The sequence below is a fragment of the Hippocampus bargibanti genome, linkage group LG22 (genome assembly GCF_051943395.1).
Source record: "Hippocampus bargibanti isolate YZ-2025 linkage group LG22, ASM5194339v1, whole genome shotgun sequence".
Taxonomy (NCBI): Eukaryota; Metazoa; Chordata; class Actinopteri; order Syngnathiformes; family Syngnathidae; genus Hippocampus; species Hippocampus bargibanti.
In genome coordinates this window covers 7528051-7546835 of record NC_142755.1, presented here as the reverse complement: position 1 = coordinate 7546835, position 18785 = coordinate 7528051, and the positions used below count along the sequence as shown (strand labels likewise).

General features: G+C 46.2%; 2 protein-coding genes across 2 annotated transcripts; both read left to right on the top strand.

Annotated features, from left to right (window-relative positions):
• The first annotated feature begins 525 nt into the window (after positions 1–525).
• On the top strand, positions 526–14287 carry pah (phenylalanine hydroxylase). Its single transcript, XM_088989236.1, has 13 exons — positions 526–660; positions 1575–1694; positions 8952–9135; positions 10826–10914; positions 11291–11358; positions 11916–12112; positions 12238–12373; positions 12456–12525; positions 12711–12767; positions 12842–12937; positions 13229–13362; positions 13454–13569; positions 13648–14287. Exons 1-13 carry the CDS (start codon positions 589–591, stop codon positions 13689–13691), a joined length of 1383 nt encoding a protein of 460 aa, XP_088845362.1. The 5' UTR covers positions 526–588; the 3' UTR covers positions 13692–14287.
• An 86-nt stretch (positions 14288–14373) lies between these two features.
• th2 (tyrosine hydroxylase 2) lies at positions 14374–17541 on the top strand. The gene is made up of 12 exons (XM_088989235.1): positions 14374–14822; positions 14898–15072; positions 15151–15239; positions 15322–15389; positions 15462–15512; positions 15592–15737; positions 16286–16421; positions 16499–16568; positions 16637–16693; positions 16842–16937; positions 17047–17180; positions 17258–17541. Exons 1-12 carry the CDS (start codon positions 14559–14561, stop codon positions 17463–17465), a joined length of 1494 nt encoding a protein of 497 aa, XP_088845361.1. The 5' UTR covers positions 14374–14558; the 3' UTR covers positions 17466–17541.
• Positions 17542–18785: the final 1244 nt, after the last annotated feature.

Below are 18785 nucleotides of genomic sequence, written 5' to 3'. Positions count from 1 at the left end.
TACAAATTATGGACACAACTTGTCCGGAGACGTCGGTTGTCCTTTAAACAGTTATATAACCCTTAAACATACTTATATAAGCTTTAAACATACATTCCATACTAATATAGCACTGAAGCAACATACGAACAAATTCAACTTCCAAACAAATTCACCTTACAAACGACTGTTTGGAAAGTATCGCGTTCGCAAGTTGGGGAACGTCTATATTGTGTATTTTTTTTAAATATTCATTGCATTTTATAAATTTTCCCAATGATTACAACAAATGTTATTGGACTTTTGTCAATCAAAGGCAGGCCAATTTGTTGCCCAACAAACATGAAAATTATCATTGAAGGTCACCGACACCATCATCATCACAAGCAGATGGGGGGGGGGGGGGGCCACGTGGGCCCACCGCAGGTCTATTTCACAAGCGGCGTCCCATCACATGCCGCATCGCGAAGGAGGGTGGGTCGCACATGTGTGCGCAATCACGTGACACGATGTGGAATAAAGAAGTGGGGCCCCCCTCGCGCGCAATCGAACCCAGCAAAACCTAAAGGCTACACACACAAAACACACGCACCTGCACGCCAAGAGAAGATGGACGCGGTTTGCAAGAGGGTCAACGGGAACTCCGATCAGGACGCTCAGGCCAATGAACAGGAGAAAGTGGTAGGTCTGCAGATATGACAAATAAGTTGTAGATATTAAACACTGTGCTGTTTCATGGAAGTACTTCATACTTGTGATGCATGAGGTCCACCAACCAAGGTAGAATTGTCTGGTTCTATTTTAAAGTGTTTCAACCTTGATATACAGTAAAGTCTCGTTATATCGATATCGGATATATCGATAGTCCCGGTTATATCGATACTATTTCTATGCACGCACGGAGAAAATTACATGCAAACAGGGTTGGATATATCGATAGTCCCGGTTATATCGATATTTTTTCTGACTCCCTTGGATATCGATATAACGAGACTTTACTGTAATTTGCGTGATTTATGTTACTTTATTTTTACTTTATAAGTCTACGGCAAGTGTGTCACACCTGTGTTGCATATTGTCCACCAGTCAGAATTGCGCAATTCCACCACTGCGGAGTTAAATTCCCAAAGTGGGATTGTGGAATCTTGCCCAGCAATCCTGGTTGGAGGATTGCATACAACAACAGGTGTGAAGCAATCTTCACAAGGAAATTTCATATTTGTTCATTTCCTGTCAAACGATCCTTTTGTCTTAATGTTGTCTTAAGGACGAGAAATGAAGCGTGTCCAATGGGGCCGCCTGGACGGAAATAGAAGCGGTTATGATTTGTATCACGCTTTGTTGTTCCAAATACTGCTATTATTATTCTGCACTTGAATGGCCGTGAACGGGAATCTGGCCTTGAATATTCCGGGGACAATGGCCGGAATGTCCACGGATCAGATAAAGAGCTCGTGATTTAAATCACGGAAAAAACATTTGGGGTTTTCGTCAGATTTTTCTTTGGTTCTTCAGCGGGGGTGTCCGTCCCTAAACATAAATGCAGATGAAAGTTTTGGTCATCGGGGAAAAAAAAAGTATTATTGTTGTTTCAGAGGCGGCGTGGATCCATGTACTTGGAGGAGGAAACAAGTAAGCAGAACGAAGTGGTCTCCTGCATCTTCTCATTGAAAGAGGAGGTGGGCGCTTTAGCCCGGGCGCTGAGACTCTTTGAGGTAAATTTATCTGTATCCCTTGACGGGCCGGTGCGCGGCTGAAAAAAAAAAGCGATTTTATTTCCTGCAAGTGGGCTCAAGTGTGAACTGTTGAATTTGGTCCCAGGTGAAAATATAACTTTATTTGCACTGTCTGAAATTTTAGGGGCTTGGCGTCTGGAGTACAGTGATACATCAGCTTACGAACTTAATTGGTTCCCAGAAAGTGTGTGTAAGGCGAAAAGTTCATCTGCCAAACAATTATTTCCCATAAGAAACCATTGAAATGAGAATAATCCATTCCCAGGTCCCCATAAAACATAGTTTTCTACTCAATGAGCCATAAAACTACACAGGATAGGCCTTATTTTGTGTATAATAAATGTGCTATTGTATTGTAATTAAAGAAATAAACTGAACACTATAATAAAGTCATTTTATTCACCTTTGTGATGGTCATTGTCAATGGATGGTAGCAATGGTCGACTTAGCGTAATGGTAATGGGACAGCTAAGTCGCAAAAACGCAGACCTCGTTCGTGTTTTTCGATGATCTCCTTCTTCTGCTCAACCGTAATTTTCTTTTGTGTCCTCTTCAGCTTAACATTAGTCCGTGGGGTGTTTTTTGGTCCCGTAATAGCAAAAGTACTCCACTCGATAACAAACCATGTCTGCACTCAAAGGGAGTTTAAAAAAATAGTCCGCCAGCCACCATGGCGCTCTTCGACCGTGTGGTTTGGTGTCCATCTGCCGAAAACTAGTCCACCAGCCACTGTGGCGCTGTGTGTTTTGGTTCGTCCGCCGTAAAGTTCGTAAGCTAAAGTGTTCGTAAGCCGAGGTATCAACTACAAATCGCATTTATGTCCCCCCCCCACCCCCCTAAAAAAATGGACCGAAAAGCCAACGGAAGTAAATTCCTTCCTAATTATCATCACGGAATGCGGCAGGTGACTTGGTTGTTGTATTCATGTGATTCGGTGGAGGCATTTAAGACCAAAAGCCAAATTATACCGACTTTGGTAAGCATGTGTGCGCACAAGCTTGGAAAAAAAAAACTGGGGTAACGACCTGGATGATCATTCGACGTCAAAATGCGGATCCCGGCTTGTTTATTTTTGTGGAGCTACCTTTTCCAAGTGGCCCCATGACTAAACAAACGGAGCTTATCTCGCATTTCGACGAGCGACATCGATCCACTGAGTTACACGGCCTGGTTGAAGGTGAGTCCGAAATGTTGCATTATGGTGGTAACAGTACTTGAAGAGCCAAGTCACTTTTTGAGGTCGCACATCGTAAACTACGAGTACGATTTATGAAAGGCCGAGATATTATACGAGAAGCTCTGTCAAGCTTAGAAAGTGAACGACGCCAACATGACGATGCCTGACCCCTTTTTATGTATTGATTTGCAGAGACCGCGTACGTGACTTGTTGCTCGAATCAACATGGATTGGCAGCGCTTCTATTATTCACTGCCGCACGTGCAAAAATGTGTCCACTCCAGTACCAGGGTTTTTGTCGACTTTTCGGACTAAAAAAACATTCAAAACAGTGTCAGAAACCTCTGACTCTGCTATTTCAACAGAAAAAAAAATGTTTATTCCTAAATTATATGGGTTTGGAGTTATCGGAGCTTGAAATGGGGGCGGTTGTACAAAATACAATAAATATTGGCACTTTAACAGCTGAAGCTAGAACAAAGCGCTCACATGGTAAAGGGGGAAATGCTGCCAAAACCCGAACAAATTCGGGAATGGCGCTCTACGCCATATTTTCAATTCCCGAATACATTCGTGAATGGCAGTTAGTAGTTTAAAAAAAAGCTATAATAACATTAATGATTCAACAGTGGTGGGGGGAGGGTGTATATGCTGAGGGTAGAGGGGTGGTAGTTGTTAAATGGAAACACACGATCTCTTTGGACCTATGAGCTCAGGCTCTCCCAATCCTCCCCCCGAGCCTCCTCTCGCCTCCTCCATAAAACAGCCCGAGTGCCACACGACCTCGTCTGTACCCCCCGCCCCTCATGCCGCATTCATGTGACGCGGCACGCTGCCTTTGAAATGACGCCTGACCTGGCTTTAAAAAAATAATAATAATAATAAAACAATGACTACTACTGGGCATGTTGACACTTTTCGAGGGGTTCAGGAGGCCATTAGTAGCGTGTGCACCTTATGGCCTTTAACTCAATCTCCAAAATATCAAAAGGTGGCTCAAAATCTTTATGTGTGACCGTGTCACTGTTTCATCCCTAAATTTACGGATTGAAAACTAATTTGGAAGAAACAGGCCCGAAAATTCTCAAGTAAATCTCTGCTCGTGTAAGCTTGCGATATTTTGTGTTTCCTACATGGCGTGTTTCATATGGGATCATTTATAGCTCGTTTCTGCATAGTTGAGGTTCTTTGTGGCTTTTAATGAAAAACCGTTGTCTTTTCCTTTCCCAGGGTGGAATGACGATACAATGTATATGTTCACGACATTCACTCATGCGCCTGTAGCCCATCTGCAATTGTTTGCAAATCGCTTCAGAATTTTCCTCCATTCTACCTCTCATATTTCTTTTATGACTTTATGTTTCTGGGCTATATGGAAAATCTCCCTATATTGGCTCAATATGTGTCAGGGAGAACCGACACCCTTTTTTTGTTTCCTAACTGACATCAGAAAAAACATTTGATCGCATCTAAAATTTTTTGTAAAAAAAACAATAAAAATGGCTTAAAATGTCCCAAAACTGCTTGAAAATGACCTCAGAGATGGCGAGTTTCAGAAGGTCCCGCCCCCTTGTTTGTGACATCACGGCAACACGTCTTGCCTTGCTCAAGAATCAAAACAATGGCCTCAGATTCGGAGAAGATGCTTACTTGTTACTTCTCCAGTTATGAATATGATTCAAATAGTTCTGAAGAGGAAAGCATACATGTTTGCAATCGATTCAAGAAGTCCTTCCATCTCATTTTGAGGCGTCTGGTCTCCAATGTAGCGCCCAGAAAATGCACAAGATGGCGACCAAGCTCTGTTGGAAATTGGCTGATTTGTCTGCTGGGAATTTGTGTTACCTAGTATCAAATAGTGCCCCCTTGTTCGTGACGTCACGCCAGGATACTCCAGACACAAAACAATGGCTTCAGAGAGTTCAGATTTGGAGATGCTTTCTTGTGACTCATTCAGTTATGAATATGAGCCCAAGCTCTGTTGGAAATGGGCTGATTTGTCTGCTGAGAATTTGTGTCCACTTTTATGGTGTTAATGCAATTGGTAGTGCTGGTGCGACACACAACGATTCACCATCGCGTTGTGTTTGTACTTCTAATTTCGCCATCAACACGGATCAACACGATGTTTGCAGACCAAACAAAGTACCCAAAATGCATTGTGTGTCGCTTTCTCTGTCAGGGGCGTTCCTGACGTGACGTCACGTCAGGCATCGTCATCAACTCGAAAACAAGACTTCCTGAATATTCAGCGCGAGTTTTAAAATGGGATCAGCCAATGTGAGCTATTCACTTCAGCCAATGTGAGCTATTCAATTCCGCTTCCGGGTCGAGCGTACGCTGGCGCGCTTTGGCTGCCGCTGCTTCCCCCGAAATGTTTTTTACCTTCTTTTAGCCTCTTTTTAGCTTTTTATGGTTCCCGAACCTCTGGAAATACCAGACAGTCACCACACGAACACTGGCTATTGATTCATCTCTTGATTCCGGTTGCTTATCCGGATCACAGATGAAGCCGCGTTATCATCTCCACCCACCTATTCCCGCTGTTGATAGCTAACCTGGCCTCTGCCTCTCTCTGGGTGTTTCTGGTGGATATCATGTCGCTTCTCCTTCGACCTGTTCGACGGCTACAGTACTCGGCGGCGGAGCTGCTGAAGTTCCGCTCCTAATGGACGAGCGTGCCACTGGCGATTCTTCAGTTCCCGGAAATCGCTCGTCGCCCTTTCCGGAGGTATATCCACCGCGGATCACGTCGATGGCTTCAAGGATATCACCTCCTTGTGGTCATCCGTCCTCCAGCCGCACAGAAGAAGCAGCCGCTCCGTCGATCACCATATGTTAGCCGGCCTGGCTAGGTCGGCTAATGCGCCTCATACAACCTCCTATCTCTCTCCCCTCACACTTTTGTTCCTCTGATACATGCAACGCTCTGCTTATGTTTTTTTAGCAAGAAGATCAACAAAATCCATCAGCACCTTGGGTCCTCTGTCCTCCCCCCTCTCCCAGCCTTTCTACTCCTTCCCAACTACTTTCTGCTTTTCAATAACCCTCAACCCTCTATAATCTCAGGCATTATCACCAAATCCAAGAATTTCTCCTGTCAACTCGACCCCCTCCCTACTATCCTTATCAAGTCCTGCCTATCCTCTCTTCTCTCATTTATTTGAACCATTATTCACTCCTCATTATCAACTGGAATTGTTCCTATCCCACTCAAAACCGCAGCTGTTACTCCATTCCTGAAAAAAACTGGCTCAGATCCAAACAATTTCAATAACCTACGTCCAATTTCCCATCTTCCAGTCATCGCCAAAATCCTTGAAAAAACAGTTGCGTCCCAGCTCTACTCTCACCTCACTCACAATAACCTTTACGAACAATTCCAGTCTGGTTTCCGCCCCCGCCACAGTATTGAATCGGCTGTCATAAAAATCACGAATGATCTTTTCATGGCAGCCGATGCCGGTTCACTCTCCATCCTCATTCTTCTCGACCTGACCTCAGCTTTTGACACCATTTCCCACCCTATCCTTCTCGACAGACTTTCCACCCTAGGCATCACCCACACCCCACTCCGCTGGTTTCATTCCTATCTCTCTGATCGCGCACAATTTATCCAAATCAACTTGTTCACCTCACGGTCCTCTCCTGTGTCATCAGGTGTGCCTCAAGGGTCAGTCCTGGGGCCCCTTCTCTTTATTATCTACCTACTTCGTCTTGGCAATATTTTCCGTAAGTTTGGCATTCACTTTCACTGCTTCGCGGATGACACCCAACTCTACCTCTCCAGCAAACCCGACGCTTTTCTTCCACCTTCATCCCTCTCACTTTGCCTCTCAGAAATTAAATCCTGGCTTTCCCATAACTTTCTCAAGCTTAACAGCGAAAAAACTGAACTTCTCCTTGTCGGTTCCTGTTAAACATCGAATCGAATTCAAAATACTTCTGTTTACATTCAAAGCCATCCATAACCTTGCCCCTCCCAACTTTCTGACCTGCTTCAAATCTCCGTTCCCTCTCGGTCCCTCAGATCCTTATCCTCCCTTCACCTCTATGTGCCCTCTGCCCGTCTCACCATGATGGAATGCAGCGCTTTCAGCCGCTCTGCTACCAAACTCTGGAATTCACTTCCACTCAACATCCGTAATATTGACTCCCTCCCTATTTTCAAGTCCCACCCCAAAACCCATCTGTTTAAAATTCCCTTCAATCGGTTGTTCTTTAAATTTGAAGGGAGGGACCCTTCGCACCCTGCCCACCATCTTTTCCAGCGACTCCCCGCAGGCACATTCGGAAAGGTACGGACGGCTCGGACCCGATGAGGGCCAAAGTTCAGAGACATTCTTCAACCTGACGCGGCACTGACTTCGAGTTTATACATTCAAATTTAAGTTAGACACACTCTTCTTCTGCAGACTCGCGTGGCTTTCAGGAACATGCGTTTCAGACAATGTGAACCAGATGTGTGAAAGCTGGGAGGCCCCATCCCGTTGCCTATTGGCCTTTCGCAAAAGAGAGCACAACATACACCATCTTCCATCCGCTATGTGTGCCACGTAAATTTGCCTTCCAGCGGCTCCTAAACATCCACACGCACCCGTCATTTTTGTTTCATGACTTCATGTTTCTCGGCTATATGGAAAATCTCCCCAAATTGGCTCAATATGTGCGCAGACTTTGAATTTGGAGGGAAGATAAACAGCGACCATACAGATTTGAGACCTCGTTAATAACTTGATAAAAAAATGACAAATTGTTTCCCCGAACTGAAGAAAAAATATGTTTTTCCAGTTCAACAACAACCGATTTACATACTAGTGTCTCCAAAAGTTTGTTTTTTACAATTCTTGTTGTGTCTGTAGACTCCTAAACCCCTTTGGGAACAATGAAGGAAAGGATCAAATGTTTATTTAAGCAATCCTTGACGCCTTTAGTTTGGAAAACCACTTTTAGAATATTTTGTGGGCCAAACTGACTCACTCTCGAGTTTAAGAAACTGAGATTTTGTTTTTAACTCATTCACTGCCAGACGATGCGCAAAAACGTGTCCACTCCAGTGCCAGGGTTTTTGTCATTTTCACTCAAATTGCAGGACCCACAGAATATTGAGTTTTAGGACGACGTAAACATTCAATTCAGGGTAAGAAACCTTTCATGAGGAAAAAAAAAGAGTGAATTCCTAAGTTATATGGGTCTGGAGTTATCTGATCTTGAAATGGGGGCAGCTGTACCAAATTCAATACGTGCATATTGGTTTTTATAGGGCTTTAACAACAGCTGAATCTGAAACTAAGTGCTAACATGTAAAAAAAAAAAAGGAAATGCTGCTCCTTTGTGGAAAGGAAAAAACATTGCCAGAGGCCATGGCCAGCGCTTCATTGGCACCCAAAAAAAAAACACACAAACAAATTCAGGAATGGCGCCCCACGTCATACTTTTCAATTCCTGAATAAATTTGCGAATGGCAGTGAATGACTTCAAAATATATATCTATATCTAGGGATTGAACTGTCACTTAAATCTTTTTCCCATCAAACGGCGGCCAATGGACAAAAGCAAAATAACTCTTGCTCCACACTTGTGAAACATGTATCCATGATGCTAATTGGTACTTCTTGGATCCCTTATTTTCCCATTTGCACCCATTTATTGTCTATTGCTGTCTATCTAGTTAGCTACCTCGCTATCTATCTATTTGCTATCCAGCTGGTTAGCATCTAGCTGGCTATCTATTAGTTATAGCTATCTATTCGCTAGCTTTCTATCCATTTGAGTTACTTCCGGGTTGAGTGAACGCTGGCGCCCACTGCTCACCCACAGAAAAACTTACCTGAGACTGTAAAGTGACCTAGAGTGTTTTGAAAGGCGCTCATAAATGAAATGTATTATTATTACTATTATTATTATTATTAAGCGAGTGAAGTTTCCACTGACACCGCGGAGGAGGTCATGAGGGGACAACACTGCTACCTTGTGCTCAAACGAGGGAAGTGCAACGAGGCACTCAAACAAGCAAATGTCCTCACCTCAATATTCTTCTCCCGCGCCGTTTTTTTCAGGAGAAGGGCATCAACTTGACGCACATCGAGTCTCGGCCGTCGCGCGTCAGCCAGGAGCAGTACGAGTTCTTCATCAGCGTCGACTCCAAGTGCTCGGCGGCCTTGGACGACATCATCGACCGCCTGCGCACGCAGATCAGTGGCCAGGTGCACGAGCTGTCGCGCAACAAACAGAAGGATACAGGTGAGATCTTCATTTATGGAGGGTTGCCGAGGTTAGAATACTTCAGAATATAACAGAGGTTTGATAGCCTGTGGTTGCACAGAACTTGCGGTGGACCACAGTGGCCTCTAGACGAAGTAAATGGACCAAAGCCAACAAGCTGGTCTGTTTATAATAATAAAAATAATAAGACATTTCATTTATAAGCGTCTTTCAAATCTCCGAAGGTCACTTTACAGTCACACAAGTTTTTCTGCGGGTGAGCAGCGGCAGCCACACGCGCCAGCATTCACTCAACCCGGAGGTAAATCAAATAGATAGAAAGCTTGCGAGCTAGGCAATCGTTAGCCAACAGATACCTAGCAAGATAGCCAGCTAGCTAGATAGTGAATAGATAGATAGCTAGCAAGCCGGATAGCTAGCTAGCCAGCCAGAGCTAGCAAATAGCTAGCAAATGATAATAATAAAACCCATAATAATAATACATTTCATTTATAAGCACCTTTCAAATCTCTCAAGGTCACTTTACAGTCACAGAAGTTTTTCTGCAGGTGAGCAGCGGCAGCCACACACGCCAGCTACATTGTGATGCTTCTAGCCATCGTCGCTGACTAGACGGGTTGCTCGCGACCCCGGCGCTGACCCCTTTATTAGTTGTTTCCAGACTGACATTAGTTTTGCCCCTCACTACCAACAAGCCTGGCGGGAACACGGGCTCTCTTGTAGGCCTCGCAGGCGGGACTAAACTCGCGCCAGAGGGTTACATGGCGAGGTTAGAGCGGGCCAAGATTGACAGGCCCTGCCGGGATGCGGCCGCTGTGCCGGCTAGGGTCAAGCGGGCGAGATCATACTCATGGGCCCGTTGCGAGGGAAGTTTGTGAGAGCCTCATTGTCTCGGCGCAGCCTGGGGCCTTTGGACCACATGGCAAGAATGGAAATTCATGAGTGTTGTTGAGGGTCATAAATCCAGCACAACAAGCAGATGGCTTGTGTGCAAGGCTCTGCCGAGTGTCAACATGCCAAGACGGCGTGACGTCTAACGGGCCAAAAGGCGCGCCGGCATCATCAATATCTATTTGCGATGCTTTGGCCACACACTGTTTGACCGACAGCTATTATTTTGGGGACTTTTGTTTTTTGGGTGTTTGCGGCTTCGCTATAAACAGATAATACCCGTTAAATGTCATGCTCAAAATAGAAATTGGGGAAAGAAAGGGAAATCCCTGAAAATGGCAATTTACAACGACCCGGGGAAAAGGAGACTTTCTGTCTTCATTCATTGGCCAAGAAAAGATGTCTTCAGCCGTCATCTGTACTTCTTTGAAGGTGTCGGACGTTTTGCTCCTCATCTGAAGAGCTTCATCAGCAAACTAAAGTTGTGCTGGTAACCTTGGCCCTATATTCCTAATGGACACAGCTGGCCGTGTCAGACCTCTGCTCCGACAGGTACCTGCTCTAAGGTTGGGGAAGCAGTGGACAACTCCCGGAAGCCAATCTGATGACTTCTATTGTTCTATCCCTGGCTCTGATTTCACCTCATGAGTCAATCTGAATACATATCCACTTTGATTACCTCTATAGTTGCAAATTTCCCCATTGTGGCACGATTAAAGGCTTTCTGATTCTGAGTTGAAGAAATCTTTTCCTCGATGGACCACTGCTGTACGACACAGAAGTCTTCTTCCATTGACCTAAAAACTCTACTCTGCAGTGCCATGGTTCCCCAACGACATTCAGGATTTGGACCGCTTTGCCAACCAGATCCTCAGCTATGGCTCGGAGCTGGATGCCGATCACCCGGTAAAGTTGTGACTCACATGTTACACGCGTCCGTCCGTCTGTCTTCCGGCGCCCACGCGGCCTATGAAAGACGAGTCCTGCGAAAGATGACAGGCCGCCTATTCTCATGGAAACACACAAATTGATGTCGCTTGCTTTCATTGGGGCCCCTATAATTAGAGATAATTGCTCCCTTTTGCCACCATCATGAAAGCCAAATATATTCATCATCAAGCTGAAAACCCCTCTACAAAGGCTTCGTCTGAATGCACATTTGCATGCTCTCCGTTTGGGACGGAGCGCGTAATGCCGTCAAAAGGCCGCAAGGTTTCGTTTGGGAGATCTAACACGGTTTTCCACTTTTGTTTTTATGTGTGTATGTGCGTTTGCTCACCAGGGCTTCACAGATCCAGTGTACCGCAGCCGCAGGAAGGAGTTTGCCGACATCGCCTACAACTACAGACAGTAATTGAACACACGTTTGGAATTACGCTAAAAACTCTTAGCGTTAGCTTCCAAACCTGATATGGAAGAAGCAACTCTTGTACAAAAGCTCCGACCTTGCATATTACTGATTCAGAAATCACTTGGGTTTCAGTGATTGATGGGTTCTCTGAAAGTACTTTACTTGAACAAATGTCAAAAGAAAAGAATAGGGGATGAAACCAAAACTCCTGACGAAACTAAAAGGAGAGGAGTAGCAGTACCTTACATTGCAAGGGTTTCTGAAAGGGTCCTTTGGCAACACAAAATTTCTCCTTATTTCAAACCGATAAACACTTTACGACATAAATGAGTGCATCCAAATGATAGGCTGCCAAATGAAAAACAAAGTATAGGTAATGTAGTGTATTCGATACATAGTAAAAATGAAGATTGTAAAGAGCAATACATTGGGGAGACTAAACACATTCTCAAAAAAAGACTATCAACATCACAGGGATAATACTAGTGGGCCTCAATCCATTCGGGTGCTTCAAGTTTGTGTCTTGATCCGTTCATGTGCTTCTTCATCCTTTCAGTGGCCAACCCGTCCCTCGGGTGGAGTACACGGAGGCCGAAAAGGTCACGTGGGGCACCGTTTTCAAGGAGCTCAAGACCCTGTATCCGACTCACGCCTGCCGTGAGCACAACCGAGTCTTCCCGCTGCTGGAAAAATACTGCGGCTACAGGCAGGACAACATCCCACAGCTGGAGGATGTGTCCCGGTTCCTGCAGTGTGAGTTACATCCTCTTGGTCATTTGCATTTTAACTCATTTACTGCCATTCCCGAATTTGTTCGGGTTTTGGCGACGTGACTCGGCAGTTGATTTTGACGCACGTCCATCCCTCTCTCTCCGCAGCCTGTACTGGTTTTCGGCTTCGACCGGTTGCCGGCTTGCTCTCCTCCAGGGACTTCCTCGCCGGCCTCGCCTTTCGCGTCTTCCATTCCACGCAGTACATCCGCCATGGCTCCAAGCCCACCTACACACCTGAGCCGTGAGTGTGGGCGGTAGATCCCAATTGGACGACAAAGCAAGCTGTCGCAAAGGATTCAGGTTTTTTTTTCCTTCGGTCCCAGTGATATCTGCCATGAGCTTCTGGGACATGTCCCACTGTTTGCTGATTCAGGCTTCGCCCAGTTCTCCCAGGTAAAAAAAAGGCACTGGGGCAGACTCCCTCCTCTCTGAATCTTAATACATCATCAAAAACCTAAATCGGGGATCTCAAATTCATTTTTCTTGCGGGCAATGTAAAAAAAAGGCATTGGTTAAAATCTTGCAGGGCACACTCATGGCCTGGTGTCTCAATGACTTCTCTTCTTTCTTCGAAACAGGAGATTGGCTTGGCTTCTCTCGGCGCCCCGGACGAATACATCGAGAAACTTGCAACGGTGGGTTCCCGCATCAAACTCAAGAGTCCCAATCCGGCGGTGGGGGGTTGACCGTCCTTTCGCTTATGCCTCAGGTCTACTGGTTCACCGTGGAGTTCGGATTGTGTAAGCAGGGTTCTGAGACAAGAGCATTCGGAGCGGGATTGTTGTCGTCTTTCGGAGAGCTGCAGGTGGGTTGGTTCCTGCACTCAGGCAGTGGGTCAGTGGTCCATTTGGGTTCAATGTGTCACCGACTTTGCCTGACCAGCGGGGGAGCCGGGAATGTGGTTCAGTGGCTCGGCCGGTGGGCCGTCTACGGCGGTAACAATTTGCATCAACAGAGGATGTGCGCTCAGACGAGTCCGGTGGGGTGGGGTGTGGGGGGTGGACGAGAGGCTGTAATCGTACTCCACTTCCTGTTTACAACAGGAATCGCAAGCCTCATTGACTCCCCGCTCAAAGTGTGGTTGCTTGTCTTGCAGTACTGCTTGACCGACAAACCCAAACACCTTCCATTTGAGCCCGAGAAGACCAGCGTCCAGAAATACCCAATCACAGAGTACCAGCCGGTTTACTTTGTCGCAGAGAGCTTTGAAGATGCCAAAGACAGAGTCAGGTACGTATATTGAACTCCAATCCACGATTTCACCCAAGAGTCGTCTCAACACTTGAGGAAGCAATCACTGAGCCTTGCGTGGGTCTTACAGGAAGTTTGCCGGCACCATTCCTCGGCCCTTCTCAGTGCGCTACAACCCGTACACCCAGAGCGTAGAGGTGCTGGACAACACCCTGCAGATCAGCAATTTGGCTAACAGCATCAAGAGCAAGTTTCCATCCCGGAACGATCAGGCCTTCATTTGACGTGCTGCTTTCTAACATGCTTTTCTTCTCTTTGTTTCAGGTGAAATGGGGAAATTATGCGAAGCCTTGAAGAAATTGGAGTGATGTCGTGACTGGATGGCCTAAAATTTAATATACTCCCCCTTTTTAGCTTTTTGTATTAAAAAAAACATGTGAATACAAATGTGATAATCGAAAAAATATGATTTGCATTTTCAATGAACTGTGTGTAACCTTGAAATGTCGCTATGCACTGCAGTACAAGGCGCTCCCCCAATGAAAGGTGTATTTTTGTAACTTTTTCCATATATAAGGCGTACCTTCAATGAATGAAATTTCCAAATATATATAAATATATAAAAGTTTTCTAAATATATGGTACACCGCAATATAAGGTGCTACAGTAGAGGCTGGAGTTACACACCACTTCTTCTACAGGAGGAATTGGAGTCGGTGGCTGCTGACAGTACTTGCGAGACCTGTAATGGCCCAATATTACTTCACATATAAGCCGCACCTGTGTATAAGGCGCAGGGTCATTTTTTTGAAGAAAATTAAGGCTTTTGGGTGCCTCTTATACACCAGAAAATACAGTATACATATATACGTATACATGATTCTAAATAAATTACAAGACTTGCATCATTTAACTGACCTTCTTTACTTTTGTGCAAGAAACTAATAAACTGCGGATTCAATACTTTGGGTCTTGATTGGTGCATTTTAACATAAAAGACGACAATCGTGTTGAATGTGTGCTATTTTCAACCAGGGAGTCTAAAAATACAAAGCATTTTTCCCCCTCATCATTAATTATTTTTAGTAACATTGACACAAACCGTGAAGAAGACCTGTTTTTGTGATGTTTGGTAACAAGCGGCTGCTCGATGACTCGCTTTTGGCTCTCTGACGCAAAAGGGGGCAAAAAAAAAACCTCATCTGCATTCAGCCCACGGATGAGATGCTATTTAAATGGCTCGGCCACACACGGGAGCACATCTTGAAACCATGAAGACAGACAGTAGCGGCGGCCAGGTGGCATCTGTTGGGGGCCGAAGGCAAAGTTTGATTGAGGATGCCCGGCGGGATCGGAGTGTCGGTGGTCATCCGGCGACCTCGCGGGGGCTGGAAGCGCAGGTTTTTGAGGAGAAGGAGGGTAAAGTGATCCTAAACGTGCTGTTCAATCTCAGCAATGAGAAGAACGAGGGGTTCTTTAAGACTGGCAAAATATTTGAGGTACTAATTGTGTACCGTGAATATTCGGAAATTGTTAGGTACTCTTTCAGCAATTCGTGCTTGTTCTCTTTACAGACGTTTGACGCCAAGCTCCTCCATGTCGAGAGTCGCCCGTGCAAAAGGTCCAAGAAGATCACGTCCGACTTGGAATTCTTCGTGAAGTGCGAGGTGCACGGCTCCGACTTTGAGGTCTTTGTCAACTCGCTCAAGAGAGTAGTGGATAACGTGAGGTCCGTCCCGGAGGAAAAAGGTCCGTGTTGCAACAGAGAGGACGAGTGAGTTGACGCATTCAGCTGGGTTCAATTTGCTTCTTTTATCTCCATCGCAGTCCCCTGGTTTCCTCGACAGATAAAGGAGCTGGACAGATGCAACTTGTTGATCACCAAATTTGATCCGGAGATGGACAAAGACCATCCAGTGAGCACCCAAGACAACCTTGCGTCAGTTTTGTGACAGAAAAGACGAGCACACACAAACGATGTTGTCATCTGTATCGCAGGGCTATAAAGATCCAGAATACAGGAAGCGGCGAGCCTTCATTTCAGAGCTGGCTTACAGATACAAACAGTGAGTAGAAAAGGTGATCCCCTGCTAAAAAGCCACTTGGTTGTTCATTCCTTTTGTTCCCGTTTGTTGTAGGGGTGACCCGCTGCCCGAGGTGGAGTACACGGCAGAAGAAACAACTACATGGTGAGAGAACGTTACGCATGTTGACAACCGTGGAAAAGTGATGACGGGTGACTTAAAAGAAAAAATGTTTTCAAAAAAGGAGGGAGGTGTACAAGAAGCTACGGAGCATATATCCCAAACTGGCATGCCGACAGTTCCTGGACGGCCTGCAGAAGCTGGAAAGCGAATGCGGCTATGGCGAGGAGCGCATCCCTCAGCTCAGAGACATTTCCGCCTTTCTCAAAGGTGAATAATATACAAATTTGAGGTCATCCCGGAGTCTTCGCTGTACCAAGTGCAACCTTCCAATTTGTCGACAAAGAAAAGGCCATATTGTCATCACTGTCCAATCCGTTTGGGTGTCAGCTAACACCTTCTAAAGCAAGTACCTTATTTTCTGGTGTATAAGGCAAAAATCCTCAATGAATGGCGTATTTTAAAACTTTTTCCATACATAAGGCATATCGGACTATAAGGCGCACCTTCAATGAATGAAAAAGGGTTTCAAAATATAATCTATAAATATATAAAAGTTTTCCAAACACATTATAAGGTGCTACAGTCGAGGCTGCGGGTACGCTCTACTTCGATATGGGGAAATGGAGTCTGTGTCTGCGAATAGTAGTCGCGAGACCGGTTACGGCTCAATAAGATGCACCTGCATATAAGGCGCAGGGTCATTTTTTTTTTTAAATCAAGGCTTTCGGGTAGATTAGTCAAGTGATAGGGTCCTCAAACACAGCAGCGCATTGCATAGCGGATTTCCATTGAAATGCAAATGTCGCCCTCTCCAGAAAAAACGGGATTCCAGCTGCGCCCGGTTGCCGGCCTGCTGTCCGCCAGGGACTTCCTTGCGAGTTTGGCTTTCCGCGTGTTTCAGTGCACCCAGTACATCCGCCACGCGTCAGCGCCCATGCACTCTCCCGAGCCGTGAGTCCTGCCGCCTTCAACCCGTTCAACCCCCACCCAGATTGCTCCTTTTCCTCATGTTTAACCTTCTCCCACAGAGACTGCTGCCACGAACTGCTCGGTCACATCCCCATGCTAGCAGACAAAGAGTTCGCCCAGTTTTCCCAGGTAGGCGGTGCATCGTATTCGTTGGTTCTTTGGTTTGAAACGTCACTGACGGCTTTTGTCACTGACAGGAGATTGGATTGGCCTCACTCGGAGCATCACAGGAAGACATTGAGAAATTATCCACGGTAAGATATATTGGTCCGAATGGTGATTGATGAAAGTCTTCCAAAGAGGCTTTTGACGAGCAGAGGAGGAGGAGTTGTTTCGGTGTGAGACCTGAACCTTTGCGGCAAAAGCTAATTTGCTGCATCCGATCTGCCTCTTCTTATCTAGCTGTACTGGTTCACCGTAGAGTTTGGCCTTTGCAAACAGAATGGAGCCGTGAAAGCTTACGGCGCCGGACTTCTCTCATCATATGGAGAACTCGTGGTGGGTATCCACAATATGCAGGGTGCCCAAAATTCTTTCCATTCCATGCACTTTGACGCTGGTCGATCATTGCTTTCTACTATCTCATTTCTACTATCATGTCCTCTAGTACGCCCTGTCCAACGAGCCAGAGTACAAGGCCTTCAATCCCGAGGAGACCGCAGTGCAGCCCTACCAGGACCAAAGCTACCAGCCGGTTTACTACGTCGCGGAAACGTTTGAGGATGCCAAAATGAAATTGCGGTATTTGCCCAGTGACTATTTTGCAGGACAACGTTCTCATGCGCCAATCACCCAACGGCTTTTGTCTCTGTGCACAGCAAGTACTCTACAACGATTCAGCGACCATTCGCCGTGCGCTACGATCCCGTCACCTGCAGCGTGGACGTTCTTGATGAGCCCGGCAAGATCCAAACCATCCTGTGCGAGACACGAGAGCAACTGAAGATACTGCAGGGCGCCTTAGAGAAGATCAGCTCTCCTGAGAACAAATCAACTGGGGAGATGAATGACAAAAGATGGTCGTAATTTGCTATTGACTTGCCTCAAATTTCCGTTCTCAGTTTGCATCAAAATGTGAGAACAAATAAAGGTTCATTTTTAACGACGGTGTCTCTTCTGCCTACATGGTTGGGGGGGGGGGGGGTAACCAAAGCGCTACAGGAGAAAACACTTGCTCACAGGCCGTTTGTCTTCAAACTTGACAATTTCCATGACGGGAAATTCTTGGAAGGCGTTGACTTGCATGTGTTGTTAAGCAGGGAGAATGGGCCCATTACGTATGATTTAAGTATCAAGTTGCCTCCGCCGGTCAAAGTCGTAGCCAATGATGGGGCCTCGCGGGCCGACGGGGCCAGGTCAACGGGACCTCACAGTCCTCCAAGAGCGCCCCGTGAGTCGCCGTGAGTGCTGGCACATCATCGTCTTCCTTTCATTTGCTCCCGAGGATGGAGACGGGCAGCTCTTTGAGCTTCCGACCGAGGTCCAGGTTTCTCGTCACCCCAGGCGACGTCAGAGCAACACCGATCAATTGTCATCATTCCACTAACAACACAGTCGGCTCCTCAGATCAGTCGCCTTTCTCCCAAATCTCCCAATAATTCCCACAGCCAATTTTTTTTCAACCCTGCGCTGGCCTCCACGGAAAGAAGAGCGATTAGGGAGTGGCGAGCGCAAGCGAGGCGGACGTCAAACACAATCTCAATCCTTCCTTCCGAGGCTTTCAAAGCCACAAATCCCACAGAAACCATGGCCAGGATGCGGGTCTGCCCGAGGGCCAAAGCGCAGCAGGTTTGCGCGGCAACGATTAAGAGATCCACTGAGATTCTCGCGCTCGGCGCGGCTAGCCACAAATCCCCACAGGCTGTATCATCCCGATTCTGGGCAGAAGTGTTTTCATGGACATCCCGAGCCGGCTTGGCGCGGTTGCTTCCTTTGCAGATGGAGGCGGGGTCGGTGGGTTCACTGAGTCCTGTGAAACGCGTGTGAAGTTCATGATTCTTTTCTCAACACTGAGGTTCTCAGTCAACAAATCCTGTTTGCGCGAGTTCGGCGAAAGGACATACGCTCACTGTGAGGATCCTGACCAAGTCGATGAGGATAGTAACAATGAGGATAGTAAATGGAGGTACATGAATATCAACATTTGCCATGCTGCATTTCCATTTGGGTTTGGTGAGAGGGTTCCTGCTGCGAGGTCACATTAACTCATTCACTGCAATTCCCGAAAGTATTCTGGAATTGAAAGGCATGACGTGGAGCGCCTTTCCTGAATCTGTTCGGGTTTTATTTTTTCTTGCAGGGGGGGGGGGGGGTGCATTTGAAACTTTGGTCAGTCCTCTGGCAATG

Coding starts and splice junctions, on each gene's coding strand:
- pah (XM_088989236.1), top strand. CDS start 589: ATGGACGCGGTTTGCAAGAGGGTCAACGGGAACTCCGATCAGGACGCT. Junction 1,695..8,951: donor GGGCGCTGAGACTCTTTGAG/GTAAATTTATCT, acceptor CGTTTTTTTCAG/GAGAAGGGCATCAACTTGAC. Junction 11,359..11,915: donor ATCGCCTACAACTACAGACA/GTAATTGAACAC, acceptor TCATCCTTTCAG/TGGCCAACCCGTCCCTCGGG.
- th2 (XM_088989235.1), top strand. CDS start 14,559: ATGGCTCGGCCACACACGGGAGCACATCTTGAAACCATGAAGACAGAC. Junction 14,823..14,897: donor AGACTGGCAAAATATTTGAG/GTACTAATTGTG, acceptor TTCTCTTTACAG/ACGTTTGACGCCAAGCTCCT. Junction 16,938..17,046: donor CATCATATGGAGAACTCGTG/GTGGGTATCCAC, acceptor CATGTCCTCTAG/TACGCCCTGTCCAACGAGCC.